This window comes from Pseudoliparis swirei, chromosome 9 (assembly GCF_029220125.1).
Source record: "Pseudoliparis swirei isolate HS2019 ecotype Mariana Trench chromosome 9, NWPU_hadal_v1, whole genome shotgun sequence".
Taxonomy (NCBI): Eukaryota; Metazoa; Chordata; class Actinopteri; order Perciformes; family Liparidae; genus Pseudoliparis; species Pseudoliparis swirei.
The window spans coordinates 9,310,521-9,327,134 of NC_079396.1; the positions used below are offsets into that span (position 1 = coordinate 9,310,521).

At 43.9% G+C, this 16,614-nt stretch overlaps 1 protein-coding gene across 3 annotated transcripts; it reads left to right on the forward strand.

The window, feature by feature from the left end:
* The first annotated feature begins 40 nt into the window (after nt 1-40).
* mbd6 (methyl-CpG binding domain protein 6) lies at nt 41-15,931 on the forward strand. Of its 3 annotated transcripts, none has more exons than XM_056423289.1 (13): nt 41-636; nt 1,234-1,439; nt 2,265-2,404; nt 3,333-3,435; nt 4,112-4,283; nt 6,164-8,581; nt 9,022-10,025; nt 10,452-10,554; nt 10,737-10,882; nt 11,388-12,149; nt 13,297-13,349; nt 13,506-13,572; nt 14,067-15,931. In XM_056423289.1, exons 3-13 carry the CDS (start codon nt 2,289-2,291, stop codon nt 14,136-14,138), a joined length of 5,016 nt encoding a protein of 1,671 aa, XP_056279264.1. In that variant the 5' UTR covers nt 41-636; nt 1,234-1,439; nt 2,265-2,288; the 3' UTR covers nt 14,139-15,931. The 3 variants fall into 3 exon arrangements, with proteins under 3 accessions (XP_056279264.1, XP_056279265.1, XP_056279266.1); XM_056423290.1 differs by having other exon boundaries at nt 41-248; XM_056423291.1 differs by having other exon boundaries at nt 41-232.
* The last annotated feature ends 683 nt before the right edge of the window (nt 15,932-16,614 follow it).

The window sequence follows — 16,614 nt, forward strand, 5'->3', positions numbered from 1 at the left end:
TGCGCATGCCCAACAGAAAACTCCATTATTATTTTTTGCTCGGAATCTGTAATAAAAAAAAAAAAAAAAAAAAAAGAAGGAAAAAAAGAAAACAGTGGGAAACTGTGCATTTGGGATTACATGGATCGTTATGGTTGTCGGAGTACATCTGAACGCCGGACGGTTTAGCAGAGCAGAGACCGAACCAGCGGCTGGATAAGCGCCCACCGGGAGCGGGACCTCCTTCAGCCTGGTCGGGACAGAATCAAGTACATTTACTCCGTTAGCTCCGTAGCATAGCCGCTCACGTTAGCCCCGGAACCCCAGGCGCAGTAACATGAAGCGTTATTGCCCTTTGTTTTTAAATCCGACCGGCAGACGTTACATAACCGCCGGGCGCGGATAAAACGCGTTAATGCGCGGGTGGAATCGCGGTGTCCTGTATTTCCACGGTTATTCATTAAAGTATTGGCCCTTTTCTAAACAATCTCACGTTCGTTCGTTAGCTCGCCAGCTAACTCTGGATTCTACCGCGAGCCAGAAAAGCGAAGACTCCCAAAACTTCGCCAACACAGAGAGAGAGAGCGAGCGAGAGGGAGAGAGCGAAAAGGTGGATAGGTCCTGCTAACACTAACGCTAGCTAACGGCTGTCAATAAGTAAGTGCAATCTCATCAAATTCAGAGTTTTAGTTTGAGTGTTTTATTGATCAGTATCGTTGCTCGCTCGTTTCTCGCAACCGCAGCTACCGCGCGAGAGGTTTGCAGCGCAGTGTTTCGTGCGCCTGACAGCTGTCACGACAACACGGCACAAAGTAGGGTAGCTCACTAGCTTAGCTGCTAGCCTAGCTGCTAGCCTGCCTCGTACCAGCCGTGCTAGTTGGTGAGATGTTGTGCTGCAGACGTGTCGACTCAGCCCAGCTAAGATTTACACCAAGTGGGTTTTATTTCAAGTTGTTCTCACGTTTCCTGCTTGCTTAGCTCGTATGTTGTTTTGTTGCGAGGGCAGCTGCTCATTTTGTCACGTTAGCTAAACACCCAGTAAACCACGGGCCTAGCCAAACACACCCTCCCACTTCAAAGTAGCCGCAGCTTGCTGTGAAGTTGTGCTCCTTTTTTAAAAGACAGCGATGAATCCGATGTGATTTTCTTTTTTAACTCGGCTTTAATCCCTGCAGGACATAGTTTATTCACGTACGGTATTTACCTTGGTTGTCCCTGTCACGTTACATAATACCCCTCCACCTTTCTTTGCAGGCTCTTTATCTTCATCCTGGACCCTACTCTGATGTGAACCGAACAATCTACAAGAGTCATCCTCTAAATTCAAGATCTGCTTGTCCAGGTGTTTGGGCATCGGGTCAGGTTTTACTGGCATTCTGTGTGCTTCTAGCCCACCAGTATGTACATTGGACAGTGGACACCCTAGCCAAAACAGATCCTGGCTTCTCAAAGATGACAAGGTATGCTTCATGTGCTTCAGTTATATTTGTGGATACTTTAGCCTGACATCAAACCAAAACCTTGTTTTATTCATTTGCTGTGGCCTCACCCAGTGGTGGTGTGTATGGACCACATTTTGGTTTAACATTTTATAAAAAGTAAAGATGTAACTTTGCCAGACGTAGAGGACCTAGAGGACAGATGGAAAGTATAGTCTCAGTAGCGTGCATTGACTGACACGGTGCATTACCTTTATAACAGCAGCCCTTATTGTAAAGCATCTTTCAATATTCTGGTAAACCTAGGCTGATGTCATCATGGACACATTTTGTAGTATTTGATGTTTTACATTTGGTGTTGTGTAATCAGATGAACATGACCCACACATTTTGCATGCAGGTTATACCACTGATATCCGGAAGACTTCACAGTATAGACATTTGTTTATGCATGCATGTGTTAACTTACTTAGAGACTCAGTGAGCTGCAAAAGACAACACTGATTTTCTTTTTCTCCATTTTTTCATAGTATTAATAGTAACAATGTAATAATAGTGTTGTTATTGTTGTCTAAATATACTTGAAGCTCCAGTAAAGTGTCATTACACAATTATATCGAAATGTCATACCGACGATCCATTTGGTTTTGAATACTCCTGGCACTGTAGGATATCCTACATATGTCTTTAGTCACTGTTGTGACATATGTCTTTAGTCACAACATACAAAATGAAGACATTGACATTTAAAAAAATAACTTTTCAAATCCAGAACAATTAATTAATTTAAATAATTTACAGCAAACTCCTGAGAAAACGTTTCAACACTTTGCTGCTGTTCACAAGGTGCTGGCAGGCCGCAGCTACAAAATGATGGGAGGCAGTGAAACTGTCAGTGGAGACAAGGATGGGGTCCACACCACTGCAATACACGTCCCCATCGGCTGGCAGAGGAGAGTGGAGGGCGGGCACGTGATCTATGTCAGGTAGGTTGGTTCAGTTGAACAGAAAGCATATGTAGATTAATTGCTGATGTTTATTAATATTTGAAGACATTCATTAAATGTGACAGCTTATGAACTTATGAATGCATAATTGTTTATCTGTGTGTATGATATATACCTTTATTCATCCCACAGTGGGGACATTTCAAAAATCATATCATTTTATATATATATATATTTCATATATCATTTCATCTGAGGAAATACGAATGCTGGTTTTGCACCAAATTTGTTATTGAACATTTGCTTGTAACTTGCTCAAAACTAAAGTGGATGAAATTGTTTAGGATCCATAGTTCTCTGAAAAAAGCTCTGAAAAAAGCTATATAGTATTTTCAAGCCAGTCCAATGGAGAGAAGCTTGTTTAATATCCACACAGCAATGAGCTTGATAATATAATGTACTGGCAGCTTATACATATGTGGGCTATAACCTTGGTTGGTGATCAGTAAAGTCATCTTTTAATTAGTAAGCCAATTAACCGCAGTTTCTTTAAAAACTGGGAGACAGAAAGCTGTCATCACATTCAAATAAACTGCTAATGTGTATAATACAGGCTTATGTTTTTTCACAACTTCAAATGTGGGCTGCAAAATATGTTTACTTTTTTTTTTTTTTTTTTACTTAACTGTGTTCAGCTATAGATTTTTTCTTTCTTGACATACTTAATAATGTATGCTGGAGGTTTTGGGGTTGTATTGCATAATCTGTTGTTAATTAAGGTTAACCAGATCTAGGAGAGGATTTAGTTACATTTCTAAATTGTGGCCTGGTTTAAATGTCTTTGGCTAAAATGTGTGTGCTGAGCTTTGCAACTTAAAACTTTGCTTTTCTTTGAACATATCTTTGTTACATATTTTCAGTTTGATTGAGTTTTCGGTTACAGTTTGTCGCTGTCTTCTGTTTCTAGTCCCAGTGGCACTGCTCTATGCTCTCTGGACGAGGTCAAGACCTATCTGTTGACTGATGGCACCTGCAAATGTGGTCTTGAGTGTCCACTGATCGTCAATAAGGTAAAGCCAGTCTATACCTTATTTTAGATTTGTTAGTGTTGTGTTTGTGTGTGATAAGGGTGGGCAAAGACGAAATACATGCAGTGTACAATATATCCAGATATTATCTGGACTTGTTAGATGTAAGTCTGACACTTGAATGTTCAAATTTAAGCATGGTGATGACCTTTGAGCCTCATCAAACTCACTCAAACTCTGTGCTGGGTTAAGGTCATTTGTTCGAACGCTGAGGATATCACTAAATGCTCTTTATTTTAATATTGCAATGTGATTTGATATTGCTGTAGAAAATGTGTCTGAAACAAGCTTCAAATATCAGCCATTGTGTTTGCATTAAGAAACTTGAGTCAAACTCATGGTGATATTCAAAGAGTCAGTATATTTATTGGCAGCACTCAAAAACGTGTTTAATTAAATATCTATGAATAACTTTTTTAATTAAGCTTGTCCAACTGTGTAGAATCATGGCTGATCTTTTCTTCATAACAATGTGAAGCACTTTGTAAGCAACAATCCTTGTGTGCATATCACAAGTGGAAAATACCCTCACTGTTTCCCTTAACATACGTCACACGTTTGAGGAAATGTTTTGCAAAGATGTCTCTCAGAATTGTCTCATTATGCAATGAGTTATCTCTAAATTCTCTCCAATCCTCTTCTATCCGTTATGCTGCAGGTTTTTAACTTCACTGTGGGAGTGAAGGTGGAGCAGAACAGCCAGCTGTTGGGCAAAGCAGAGCAGGACATGACCAAACTGTGTAACCACCGCAGGAAAGTGGTAGCAATGGCTGCTCTGTGTCGGAGTATGCAGGCCTCACAGCTGCCCTTCGCCAACCTTCATCATGCAGGTAGATTTTGACAAATTGATCCACTCTACTCCTGTACCTGTGTACTATCAAACATTTGGTAAAAATAACATCAACTAATCTATGAATGGCTTTTCTATAATTTTTTTTTACTGATCTCCCAAACGAATCATCATTGTTCCGGTTTCTCCGGTTGAGGTCTATCAGATTGTATTTGAGTGTGCTGTGTGCGCCGCCTCATGGAGAGGCCTCTTATGGGTTGAAGATCTCACGAGTCCTGCAGGACCCAACACCAATTTTCTCTGTGTGGGAGCACTTTGTCAGTATAATCATCATGATGGGATACATGGTAGATGAAATATAATTTATCAGAGGCTGCTATTATTGGGCTTAACTATGCATTTAAATTAGAGGTCCAACGGATCATTAAAAAAACAGAGCAAATATGAAAGCATTGAGAGCTCCCTTATTACGTTTTATTTGGCGCCTATACTAATTGCAGATCATTGCTGATTCATATTGCTGTTTGATTGCAGCAGCTGGTTTACGAGGCTCCAGACATTTTGGTTGTTGTTGCTATTGTCAATAATTTCAAGCACTTGAAAGTCTGGAAACCATCAAATTATAAATGTCATCCTTGTACTTTGTTATAGTAACCTATAGTGTTTTTAATAAGGATAAATGACATGGAAATATATGGTTGTAATTTTATGGATTAAATAAGATCTTGTTAATAATAGTTAAAATGCTGTATTATATACACTGTTTAGAGGTATTCTAAACAGATAATAATACATCTCTAATATCTGTTGTTGTGAAAACATATTTTTGGACTGGATTTGTTCAAGTTTCTGACCAACTACATTTTACAATATTACAAGTAAACACACCATGATAAAGTTCTAATTTACTTTCGCACAATACTTCACTGAACAGAGCCTGAACGCATCATTATGTAACTAAACAGAACCTTTGTTCTCCTCGTGTCAATTTAAACACAGATTGTTTTTTACAGCGTAACATTATCAGAGATCGGTGACCAGAAAATGTCCTCATCGCATATTTTACTGAATATGTGTGGATAACGATCGTCAGTAAAAGTTTATTTTAAACTGATGGTTCACATTAAAACTGTAATTAATCCGCGGTTCACGAGCTAGCCGAATAGCGAGAGGGGATCCGTACCGGTCAACAATAGTCCTGTTACACCACTAATGTAACTTCATTGTCCTTCAATTAACCACATGCCTTCAAAAGACGGATTCAGATGCTTCCATTTAGTCTCTCTCTCTCTCGCTCTCTCGCTCTCTTACCACCTGGTTTGTGTCTGTTTGATAGGAATCAGAATCATTTATTAGAAACATGGATTTAGTTTAAAGCGATAGGAACTGTGTCTTATTTCCCTGTGAAAGAGCGATTTTCAATAGAAAACATTTTGGATGCGTGTGATCCGAATCACGACAGGAGTAGACGGGAGTGGGGTGGCGGTATCTGTCAGAGCAGTTAGTGATGGTTGGAAATCCTGTGGGAGCAGGTTGGTGTCGGATTGAAAAAAACGAGGGCTTGTCAGTGCGGAATTAAAGACCGAAGATATTCAGGAAAAATGATGAGGCGTGTTTCCTGTTTGCTCAGATTTGTTGTCTTGCTGAAGTTTATACCTCACAGTAACAGATCCATAGTTGTTTGGTGCTCAGCATGCATTGTTGTGGTCCTGTCAATCCGTCTTCATCTGTGTTTATAGTTTGACAAAATCTATGTCAACGACCTCTTTAAAGACACCAACTACCTCCACCATCAAAAAGCTCCTCAGTATGCAGACAGAATTTAATTTCTCAGAATTTAGGTCAAAGACTGTATACAAGCTATGAAAGCAGACAGGTGACTTCACCATAGCCCGTATGCCTCTGTGTGTCCCCTTGCAGAGATGAGCAGTGGCGTGGACAGCCGTTATCCAAAGCGAATACTTGTGGATCGGGACGAAGAGGACCACAACATTTACCATCCCAAACTCCATCCGGTCTCCGCTCGACCCCACAACAACCTCCACATGCACCCCTCTGCCAGCCCCAAATCCTCCTACCAGTTTATTTACCCGTACAATGGTTCCTCCCCTGCCCTTCACACGGGCACAAACTCTCACCACCCCCTAGATGCTTTGAGAAGGCTTCAACATCCTCCTCCTCTTCCTGCCTCCTCCTCCAGCTCTTCCTCCACCTCCCCATTCCCAGCATACAGCACTGCCCAGAGATCACCTCGCACCCCCACACCTCAAGGTCAAAGAACTCCCCAAACCCCAGAGACTCCGGGTTCTCCTCGGCTCGGGCCCCTCTCTACACCTCCTCCCTCCTCCCCTATGAGCATGAGTGGAGGAGGAAGGGGAGCACAGACTCAAGCTCATCATCATGGCGTCATTGTGGGAGGCTCCCCCCTCTCTCCGTCTCCCTCCCTTTCTCCCTCTGTTCATAACATGAACTGTGTGTCTCCTCACCAGCGGTCCCGCCATCCTTCTGCCTCTCCTTCCCCTCTCTCTGATCAGGGAGGAGGCTCGACAGTGGCAGGAGGAGGACTGATGGGAAGTAACTTGTCTCAGAGGAGGAAATCCTCCTCTTCCTCTCCACACTCCCCTCCCCCTGGTGGCTCCCCTAACCCCAGCTCCCACTTCCCCAAGTACAAGCTGGAAGACATCTTGGAGCAGTTTAAGAACTCAGGCAACAGCAGCACTAATAACCACCACCTCCAACTCCCTACCAACCTTTCCTTAATGACCAACCAAAGCAGTAGCAACCCTAATGCTCCCTCCTCTAAGCCCTTAAAGAGTACCATGAGTCCGACTCCGAGCGCAGGACCACCAGGTTTTGGGTTGAACTCTGCGGGGACTTCTAGTTTACCTCTGGGGCCATTTCTGAACCAACATCACAGCCATCAGGGAAAGTTGTCACACCCAACTTCTTTCCCTGCGAGTAGCCTTCTCTCTGCGGCTGCCAAGGCTCAGCTGGCCAACCAGATAACCCACGTCCAGAGCTCAAAGGTGGGCTTGCCACTGTCCCTGGAGGTCTTGAACGATGGACAGCAGCAACAGTCATCCAAGGTAACAAACAGCACTTTACATAGTAGCCACCCTCTCTCCTCCAAAGCTTCTACTAGGCCTCCCCATCCCTCCCTTGCAGCAGCCTCCACCATCCTTTTTCCTCCATCCCACTCTCTGGCCCAATCCCTGGCCTCCTCCCTGCCCCACCTACCTCCCGCAACGGAGCGCAATGCGTCGCACAGGAAGAGGCAACGGCGATCTCCCACAGTGCTCAGCATGCTCCGAGACACCCAGCAGCTGGGCAATGGGCCGCAGAAGACCCCGCCAGGAGACTCTAACTCTGCTACAGTTATCAACCTATCCTCCTCTTCCTCTTCCTTCCCCACCTCCTCGCACTCCTCCTCTACCTCAGCTGTGCAGAACCAGAACGCTGTCCTGTTAGAAAACCATCATCATCATCTTCTCCCCGGGCAGACGCCGAGGCTCCCCGTTTCTCGACAGATGCACCTTTCCAGACCTCCGAGACAAACCGAGGCCCTGGACTTCACGACGAGTCTGCCACCGACGCCGCTCGGCTTGGACCCTCCAACGCAGCCTCTGTCCGCCCTGTTGCACCTGCTCAGTGTGCAGAACGCGCAGGCCTCGGCGTCTCACTCCGCTTCGGCTCAGCCAGCATCGGTGTCTCTCGAAGGAGGTGGACACACTAATAAACGGAGCCCCAGACGGTCGCCCTCTTCTCCCGCCTCTCATTCTAACGTCAGGCACTTACAGACTCGGTCACCGTGCCGGACCAGTAACACTAACTCTCTCCACTCGGGGCTTCAGCCGCTTTCTCCTCCCCCGGCTTCCTCTCAGTTCAGATCATTGCACTCTCCAACGCGTCCTCAGTCGACAAAGTCGAGTCCTCTCCTGAGACATTCTACTTGTTCAGCAACACTGCCCAACTCGAGTTTAGCTTCACACAACAGCTACAGCCCATCTTGGCATGCGTTCCAGACTCCAGACAAGCATCAACAAACTGAGAATCACATTCCTACAATAGACTTCGTTTCTCAGGAACAATTGCAGGAAACCTCGCCACAGGGCACTGTGGCAACAGAGATTGGTACTAAAAGCATAAATTCATCACTAGACCTGAGTAATTCTCAAGGCAGTGTTTCCATGGCGATATCCAGCTCCCCGAAGCCCCTTGATCTTAGCAACCGTGTCCTGGCCCTTCTCGCAGCATCTTCCACCGTACCCCAAGAGGAGGGCAGCTCCTCTGACCGTACCGCCGACGGTGCGATGTCTTCTCAAGGAAATCCCACCGCAGGTGAGGATATTTTAAGTCTGAAGTGTGTATTTTGTCATGAAGATATAACCATAACGTTTGATGTTTGGAGAGCTTTGCAATGTGTTTAAAATGCAACCATATAGACATCAAGAAAGTCTTGCAACTTTTGCGCTGTCAAGTCTGTTTAATATGAACTATGTGTCATTTTTAATTTACGCCTTGTGGATGATTGTAGCTCTTGGGATGGTTGAGGGCAAGCGGTACAAATCTGTACACGCGGTTCACCCTTTTTGGGTATCGATGCGTGTGCACATGTTTATTCATGTGCTTTTGCTGTCTTGTAAATGTAATGCTGTTTACAGTCAATCACCACATTTAAATCCTGTGTATAAACCAACAAACTGCCCAGCTCAAGGACTCCTGTATACAATGTATAAGTCAGCCTGAACAGATGTAAATGATTCATGTCTCTCCCACAGGGCCAGATGAGTCTAGATGTGCCGACCCGAAGGTCTCCATAGTGACCAAACCTCCAGTAGCCACGAGCCCCGGGCCAGCTATCTTCTCTCGTCTCGGGGATCATCACAGCCCTCATCCACCTTCAGCTGTGGGTGACTCCACCTCTCCCTTGCCTCTGGCAGAGGCCTTCCCCTTCATGAACCAAGAGCAGCTGCTTCAGTTGCTGTCATCCACCGGAGGCCTACCGTCCCTCCTGGACCCGACGGTCCTGGCTTCATTGCCCCTAGGGGGGATGTGGTTGGGAGGGCAACATGCACAGATACCCGCTGCCACTGCACCGCAACCACCACAGACTCTTGCAGAGCAGCAGCAATCGGCGCAGCAACTAATACACCAACAAGAGACACAGCAGCAAAACCAGTATCAGCAACACAAGCAGTTAAACAACAACCCTCTGTTCACCTTGTTGCCCTTGTTGAGCGGTGCACATGGGGAGCTGCCCCTAAACCTTTTGGGGCTACTAAATCCACTCCCACCTCCAGGCTCAACCTCCAACCCAGGCCAGGAAGCTGATTTAGGGCTAACGGAAAAACCAAGCCTTCAGGCTCTGATTATGGCCTCCTTGTTGCTCGGGCAACATCAGGGGCCTTTGTTACCGCTATCTGGCCTAGGTCAGTTGAGCCAGGTCAGCTTGGAAGTTCCTTTACAGCAGTCGCAACACATCACCACCACATTGGAGGGCCTCACCTTGGACAAGACCTCTGGCCTCCTGGATCCATCAACCCTATCGGGTGCGGGGCTCTTGGAGGTCGCCCAAGGCCTTCTCCCCATCCCCCCAGGAGCCGAGGGCTCTCTCCAAGCCCTACAGTCTCTGCTCCTTTCTGGCACTCTTCCTCCTCCCCACGCGGCCTTCCTGCCCCTCAGCCCTGCCTTGCTCACTGCTGCCCTGAATTCTGCCGAACTCCACTCATCTCCCCACACCCAATTAGCTTCTGCACAACAAACCCAACATTCCCAACCTCAGGTAGGCTCCCCTATCTCCTAGAGTTATTTCCTCTGAGCATCCTTCAGGTTCCCTAGAAAAACCTAGAAACTAATTTCCTTAACTGCTCCATTGTTTCCCCCTGCATTAATCATCTTATTTTCCTCAAAAAACCTTCAACAGTTTTCCTTTACAAAATGTGTTGTTTTTAAATGTAGGCCTCCTCTTTATTGGTGGGGGGGTTGGGTACAGCATGTCTATTTTAATGTACTTCAGGTGTGACTGCACATGTTTCTGCAAATATGTTTTATTTAAAAGATGTTACGAATTTGTCTGCATCTTGCAAGTGTGTATTTCTCTGACCCCATCTCTACCGTCTTCTTTTGTTTTGTCTTTGTTTCACTCTTGTCATTAGTTTTCCTGAAACTAAACTCCTCTTTGGTCCTCTACTGTACTCTATTCTCAAAGGTACCTGCTGGTGTTGACACCCTCATCCCCCTCTCTCTCCAAGGCAAAGACAACTCCCTCCTCCAACAGTTACTGCCCACGTTGCTTAACTCTGCTGTGTTAGGTGAGTTGGTGCCACCCTGTGTAACATTTCTTTATAAAGGATAAACCCTCTATGTTTGGAGTAAATTAAATTATCCCAGCAACAATTACCAACTGTTTTTTCAGTATTAACACTTAAAACATTGCAGATATTCTGTAACAGGACACCATTAAATCAGTGCAACTTATACACAATCTTTGTAGGAGATCTTTCTGGCATCGCAGGACTCCACAACTTGTTGGGGATTGGAGCGGGGTCCATCCTCCTGCCCCCAGTCCAGACCACTGCATTGGGCATGCCTCTGCTGCACGGTCCTGATGGAGCTCTCAACTTGATTAACAACCTACAGGTAGGTAACTGGCCTGTAGCTTAGTGGGTATTTCAATTTAAATTCAGTTTTAAATATCAGATATATTTGTATAGCTCAAGACTTACAAATTACAAATTTGCCATCAGCACCGGTTAAAAATGAGAAGAATCTGTACACATATGACATCTTCTGTGCAGGGATCTCACATCCCCTGAATGGATAAACTAAATTGTTTAGAACCTAGACTTTGAGTATTTGGATCTACAGCTGTGAATCAGATACATGTATCAGATTATATAATGTAAAAAATAAGCATTGGATCGGAGTGTAGAAGGACTTTGATCATGGTCGTGCAAAAAAGAAAGTCTGCCTATTTTTTTACTTATTGCAGGATTTGAATACATGAGTGTGGATAAATTGCCTTTGGATTATTTTCCATCAATGAGAAAACACATTTGTTATTCCCTAACATTTCTTTTTGGGATGTTTGACTGTTATTAATTGCCTCAACTATTTCTTTTTTTTCTTTTACATTTTCCTCCAGCTACACCTTGCACCGCACTCAGAAGGAGACAAGCCAATGTCATTGCAGGATGCGCAAAGTCCTGCCCCACAGGAAGACATTCCAGCCAGTCAGATGGCTCCCGATACTACACCCAGTCCAGTTCCGGCTCCAGTTTCAGCCCCGGCCCAAGAACACAGCCCACCCCCACAGCGGATATCGGAGGGCAGGTCTGTTATCGATCCTTACACCTCGTTCATGGACACGATCTATACGTCCTTCCTTCAAGTCAGTGCGAAAGAGCAGGAAGGCAGGGCCCACATGGGGCCATCCGACCCCACTTCACCCTTCTGTGCCTTACCACCGGTTTCTTTCCCTGTGGTTCACCATACCCCGTCCACCCCAGTTCAAACTCTGCCCCAGGCAAGTGCCCCAGTCTCCCTCAGTCCACGGCGGGCCTGTTCCCTCCACAACCCAGACTTATCCCGACTCAGCTTGGAAGCAGCAGCCCATTCCCCAGCCCAAGGGACGCCCAAACCCATTGACGATGGGCCGATGTCACCGTTACAAAGGAAACCGGTTATGGTAGTGGGATATACCCACCTCGAGCCTCCTCTCCCATCCATGTACTTTGAGGAAGCTAAAACGGACTGTACAGGGCCTGCTGTGTGCCCATATGTGGAGGCGGGGGTTGATAGGCAGGGGCATCATCCCCATGCGGGGTACCTCAGTCCCAGGGATGGATGCAGTGGGAGGCCCAATGAGGAGACAGCTGGGACATTGCTGCGGACCGAACCGGGAAGGGTGAGTACCTGCGTCTCCTGTTTCCTTTCAACTCGAAAACAAGATTCTATATGGTATATATTAGGGATGCACCGATCTGATCGGCGCCGATCCATATCGGCCGATATTCCCATTATCGGTTTTGATCGGCGTTCTCAAAACGGCCGATCAAAACGGCCGATCAGATGACGTAACATCTGCGAGAACTATCAGACGTTTCAATCGCCGCGCATAGCGGAGACGATGCGCCCGGCGAGGCCGCAGAGTGAGAGGTCCACGAGGATCCTCACGCACCGGCGGCGTCCCCGTCCCCCGAGTTGAATCACTGGGTCAACTCAGCCGACTCTCACATGTCTGCCCCTAGAGACTGATGCTCACGGGAAACGCATTCGATCGGGAGCGCGCGAGGGTTTTGATAAAGTTAGCGGAAGGATTTAAGTGACAACATCCGGTTTTGCAAAGTTAGTGGAAAGAACCACGTGAAACAACATCCGTTTATCAAAATAAGATGTCGACAAATCATACACGAACATATAAAAGTAAACAATGAACTGATTTTGTATCTTTATAGATCGTTTCTGAGATTTAGCTTAAATTTTGCTTACATTAAAACATTTTTACTGGACCAAGGAAGAGTTTATAAAAATAAGTCAGACTTTTGTATGTTAAAAAAGTCCTGTATATAGATTTCCCCAAGAGTTCCAGGAAATGAATAATGCAGATGTGTCCCATACATATCTGAAATCCCCTACAATAGCAATCAAACAATTTTAATGTATCAATTAGGACATTTTTCAAAGTAAAAGTCCTAAATGTTTAAAGAAATCTGTAATTTCTTTAATGTTTGAGGTGCTTTATATATGTATTTCCTCATAGTCCTAGGCAATAATGCTACACAATAAATAGAATGCTTCAATCGACACCGTGATCGTTGATCGGTATTATCGTATCGGCAGATACTGATTTCGGTGATCGGCACCAAAAACCTGATCGGTGCATCTCTAGTATATATATATATATCTATATCTATATTCTAAGTGGGACTGCCTAGTTATCCTGCTGAGACACCAGGATTTAGTACGGCATGGACAAAGACTGTACAGAAGAGGAATGTGGCGTTGTGATTGACTTGAATGACTGCATTTTAACTGTGATGTTACCTCCTTAGGATCAAGCGGGAGCAGCGGGTGGAGCCAGAAGAGGAAGGAAAAGGAAACAAACGTAAGTGTTCTTGCTAACAGTTCAATTCTCAGATAAGGATTTGCCCCTATAGAGCAATTTCCAGTACAACTCCTCTTGGCGTCAGTCTTGAAACGGCGATGAATCAAAGATGTTACATAACGACTGCATCATGTGTTCTGTTACTTTGCCCACCAGGCTACAGAATGTGTTAGAAGACTTCAGAGACATGGATGCTACAGCACTAGAGGAAACCAAGGCCACGGTAACACTCACTTCTTTTATTGAATTCTACCTTTTCCAATCCACCTGTCTTACTTTAAAGTACGGCCTGTTTTTTTTATCCAGCTGTTGTTGTCACTGCAATGTGACTGGTACTCTGCAACAGTCTGGATTTTTGTTTTGCCCACCCCCACGTTCATGTTCACCTTCAGGATGAATTGTTATATTGTCGGTGATCACTTATTTGTTCATACAGCACCATCATCGGGACAACACATCTGAATCTGTTCAGTACTTTATTATTTTACTATATTCCTGCAGAACCTTTGTTTAGCCAAAAGATGATGAATGTGGTAAACATACCTGCTAAGTATTATTATGTTAGCATTGTTGTTGTGGCATTGAATCTGAACAAGTATCGATCCATACTGGGAATGACGGTGCAGTTCTGACTGCGGTGGTGAAGTCGTTCCACCACAGGGGGGCTGGAAGGAGATCGTGCTGATGTGCTTGTTATTTCTCTCCGTCATGCTCCAGACAGCACTGCTGAAGCCTGAGAGGTCAGTCCGTGGCAGGAGGCGGCGAGGCGCCAGGTCTCAGAGGCAGTGATTGGTGGAGGGAGCTGTAAGTCAGAGCTGTTCACCAACCAGAGGCGGCGAGACGCCTCACTTCCCCCCCGCCATCGCTCCACCATCTTCACCACCGTTTAGACCTGTCTTTCTTTCTTCTTTTTTAAATTTTTTTTTTAGTTCCACTGCACTAATATTATGCCGTTGTCATGTCAACCATTGTTATGGCAACCACTATGACAAAAACACATAGGAGAGAGCTCTAGTCATAAAAGTTAATTTATAAAAATGTTCGGAAAAAAAAAAAAGAATTTAAAAAAAATTAAGAGATATTTTCTGGATACTATTCACTTCGGTCTTCTCATAGGTCTAGTTCACAAAATAATGGTTGCTTGACATTGTGATCAGAGATCTGTTAATTATGGTTATTGTTAGAATTATATCAATGAGAAAACACACAAAACAAGAGTACTGTTTTCTTCTCATCAGTGTATAACTGAGTCAGGATAACGCCCAACTACTTGAACGATGCTCTCTGTTGAAAGTGTGTGTGTGTGTGTGTGTCTTTTTATGTGTCAGAGTGTGTGTTGGACAACAGTGCTAGTGCTGAGCCCCTCACTGTCCGACCGTTAGTGGAAGTTATTGTCATTTGAGGAAACGAGACCTTATCGGTTTATACGATAACGCGTTCTCTGCAGAGACACACAGTGGTTGTATTTCAAGGAAATGTTTTGAAGGTTTTTTTATTTTTTTAGAAGGTGCTGGAAGAGAATATAAGAAGGAATAGACTTGAGTTTTCTTTTCTGTCACAAAATAGAATATCTTTCGTATGAGACAAGCCAAGGAAATAATGTTCACCGTATCAGGTTTCATGAATCCGTTTACATGAGCCACTGGTCACGCAGAAAATACCATTTAATCCTGAGTCCATGTGTCCTGTGAGACGCTCCTTTGGGATTTGTATTTCACCAATCATGTTTAGAACTGAGAAAACGTTAATTTAAAGTTGTCGTTTGACCCGTGTCACGAAACACGTCGGGATACCCCGACAGGTCACAGACTGATGGCGTGAATCTGACAACATCTCGTTGTTGACGCTTGCAAGGTCCACAGTAGATGTGGAGCAAGTCCGAAAATGTTTGAGCATCATTTGTCAAATGTTGGCAACCCACTTGCATTTCACCTCCTGTCACCTGTCACTGAAGAATTGCACAAAGCTTTGGTGTGATGGAGACTATTTTGTATTCATTGATCTGACACTCGCCCAAACGTCCACTCCTCGCATGTCTGGAAAAGGTATTGAATTTTTAGATTTAATATTTTCAGGAATCCCGAGTCCATCCAAAGTACAGTATGTCATTTGATTGGATGAAGGAATGCCTGGATAACCTAAACGCAGTGAGCAATGACGTCTTGCGTAGATCTGTTGAGTGTTTCTGTGGATTTGGAGTCATTTCTTCCCTCTGTCTCCTCATGTCTCGAGCTCTCCTCCACACACTGCCCTGCCCCAAGAGTCCTGGCATCTCTTGCTGTATTTAAAAAAAATAAAGAAAGTGAAAAAGAAAGCAGATTATGCAATTTCTACACTTGGAGATTTGTACATATGTACAGTTAATGTGTTTTATTTTGATTTTATATTGTTAGAGAAAGAGACAAGAGAGAAAACAATGAATTGTGAACTTTCTGGGAATTGTAATTAAGTATTTTTCTCCTTCTACCCCTTGCTTTCAATACTTATGTTTAAAAAAGATGATTAAATTGTGGACTGTAGCTTTCTTTTTTTTATATGGGAGTCTTTTTTTATTTAATATTAAACTATTTACAGAAAATGTACCCTGTGTTGATTTCTCTTCTGAAAGGATGTGAGAAACTTGATGATGTAGTTGTATCTGAATTTGACATGAACTCTCACACGTTGTCATAAGGATTATAATAACAATGCGAAACACATTATTGGATGTTAATGACCATAAATATAAAAACAATTATCTGATGGCTTAAATTACTTCCAAAGTAAATATTTTTAAACATACTCCAAAGAAGTTATCAACAACAGCTATTAACAATTGCAATAGCTAGTTTATCATAGTTAGTCATTTTCATTGGATTAGTTTTGTATTGTTTACCTTCAGTGAATTACAAATCCATGTATTACCTCCAATGAAGGAAGTTGTGTTTTGAGGTAAATTTATTTCCTGTTTTATCAGGATAACTTTAAAACAGTTATGCATTTAATTGAATAACACCTTAAATTAGCAAATCTGGCACAATACCTCACAATTGTATATTTGATGATGCAGGTAAATATCCAGGATTATTGAAAATTAATTTACAGAGTTGTGTGGCCGAATTTGTTAGCTTGTCGTAAGAAAGTATAATCGGTATTTCAACAAAGGGCATGGCGATGTGTAAATTGTGACATTGTGCTGCATCATCCCGTCTCACCAGACACTGATGCTCCCTCACGAGGCCTAAACTCATTTTTGAATCAATAATCTCCACTGCCTTCCCATCAT